Genomic DNA, 1,516 nt, shown 5'->3' on the forward strand with positions numbered 1-1,516 from the left:
CACATGTTGCATTTTATCATATATTTCAGATCTAAAAGTGAAAAAGTTGATAAAAATAATTTTTCTCATATTTTTATGGTCATAATTGTTAAAATCGATAAACCGCAACATTGTTTTTCACGATAAAGTTTCGAAATTTTTAACCTAAGTTTTGAACATTATGAGTGTCATGGTATTTTTCCAGAATGTTCATGAGTTTAAATTTCAAATTTCGAATTTATTTGAAATTTTTATATTTTTTTTTTTTTTTTTTTTTTTTTTTTTTTTTTTTGCTAAAAGGTAAGCTTTCATTAAAAGAACAAGCATTACAAAATGAATTTATCGGATAGGAGCATGTTGACACTATAGTGCTAATTAGACTCTAAGTGCACTCTAATCAACCAAGCTCTATCCTTACTCGACACATTACAAGATTTATAAAGACAATAACGACTTCTAAGAGCCTGTTGAACTTGAACAATAACAATAGCAGGCAGCACTATGCAATGATGAATTCTTGCCTGATTCCTCTGCAACCAGACCGCATACCAGCAATGAAAGACAGCAACACAGCAAATATTCTTCCGCAGTCTACCCCATCTACTTCTTGTAACTTTCATCAAAATATCAGACTGAGTAAGATCAGAATGAAGCCACTGACTTACCCCTTGCAGAATCTGAGCACTATACACACAATGATGAAATAGGTGCACATGATTTTCTTCCTGTAACTGACAGATGCAACATAGATTATCAGGAGCAATGTGCAGCTGAAACAATTTACTCTTAAGCATTAATGCATTGTTGGTGATAAGCCAAGCAACAAAAGCGTGCTTAGGGGCACCCATATTACTCCAGATGGTCTTGCACCACCAGACATCTTCATGCTTGTTTCTCAACCAATTGTAACAACTTTTAACAGTGAAACCCTCAGGCCTTATGTTCCAAACAGTATCCTCAAAACAGTCTATCAACATCTCTTTTACCTTGCAGATTTTCTTCCAATACCAACTGGTATCAAAATGAGGGGAATAAGAGAGAAACGACTGCCCTTTTAAATAAACATGATGTATCCATTGGACCCAAAGTGTATCTTGCTTAGCAACAATCCACCATACAAGCTTCCCTACTAAAGAAGCATTCCAAACCACACTTTGCTTAAGGCCTAACCCTCCTTCCTTCTTTGGTACACACACATTTGTCCAAGCTATTTTAGGAGCTTTAGAATATTAAGTACTCCCTTCCCATAGAAAATTCCTGCAGATTGCATCAACTCTATCCAACACCCCTTAAGCAAATTTTTATAATTTAATTTGAAGTTTATAGCATAATTTTATATTTTAGGTCCATTTAAGAACAATATTAAGAAAACAAGTTTAATTATTGTCAAAATGTTAGTGGAGACTAATTTTGAGTCCTAAGATGGTTAGGGTAATTAACTTGTACATAAATATGAATTTATGTAATTATTGTGATTTTAAAAGGTTAAATCACGCAAATCCATGAAAACCGATAAATATACGATATTGGCTCTTAA

The 1,516-nt window shown here is 33.4% G+C and overlaps 1 protein-coding gene across 1 annotated transcript; it reads right to left on the bottom strand.

Moving 5' to 3' along the window:
• Positions 1–350: 350 nt before the first annotated feature.
• Positions 351–956, bottom strand: LOC141602094 (uncharacterized). The gene has a single exon (XM_074422407.1). It carries the CDS (start codon positions 954–956, stop codon positions 351–353), a length of 606 nt encoding a protein of 201 aa, XP_074278508.1.
• Between the last annotated feature and the right edge of the window lie 560 nt (positions 957–1,516).

Source organism: Silene latifolia, chromosome 9 (genome assembly GCF_048544455.1).
Source record: "Silene latifolia isolate original U9 population chromosome 9, ASM4854445v1, whole genome shotgun sequence".
NCBI classification, from domain to species: domain Eukaryota; kingdom Viridiplantae; phylum Streptophyta; class Magnoliopsida; order Caryophyllales; family Caryophyllaceae; genus Silene; species Silene latifolia.

Bases quoted from the DNA above. Each gene is read 5' to 3' on its own strand.
- LOC141602094 (XM_074422407.1), bottom strand. From the start codon at position 956: ATGTTGATAGACTGTTTTGAGGATACTGTTTGGAACATAAGGCCTGAG.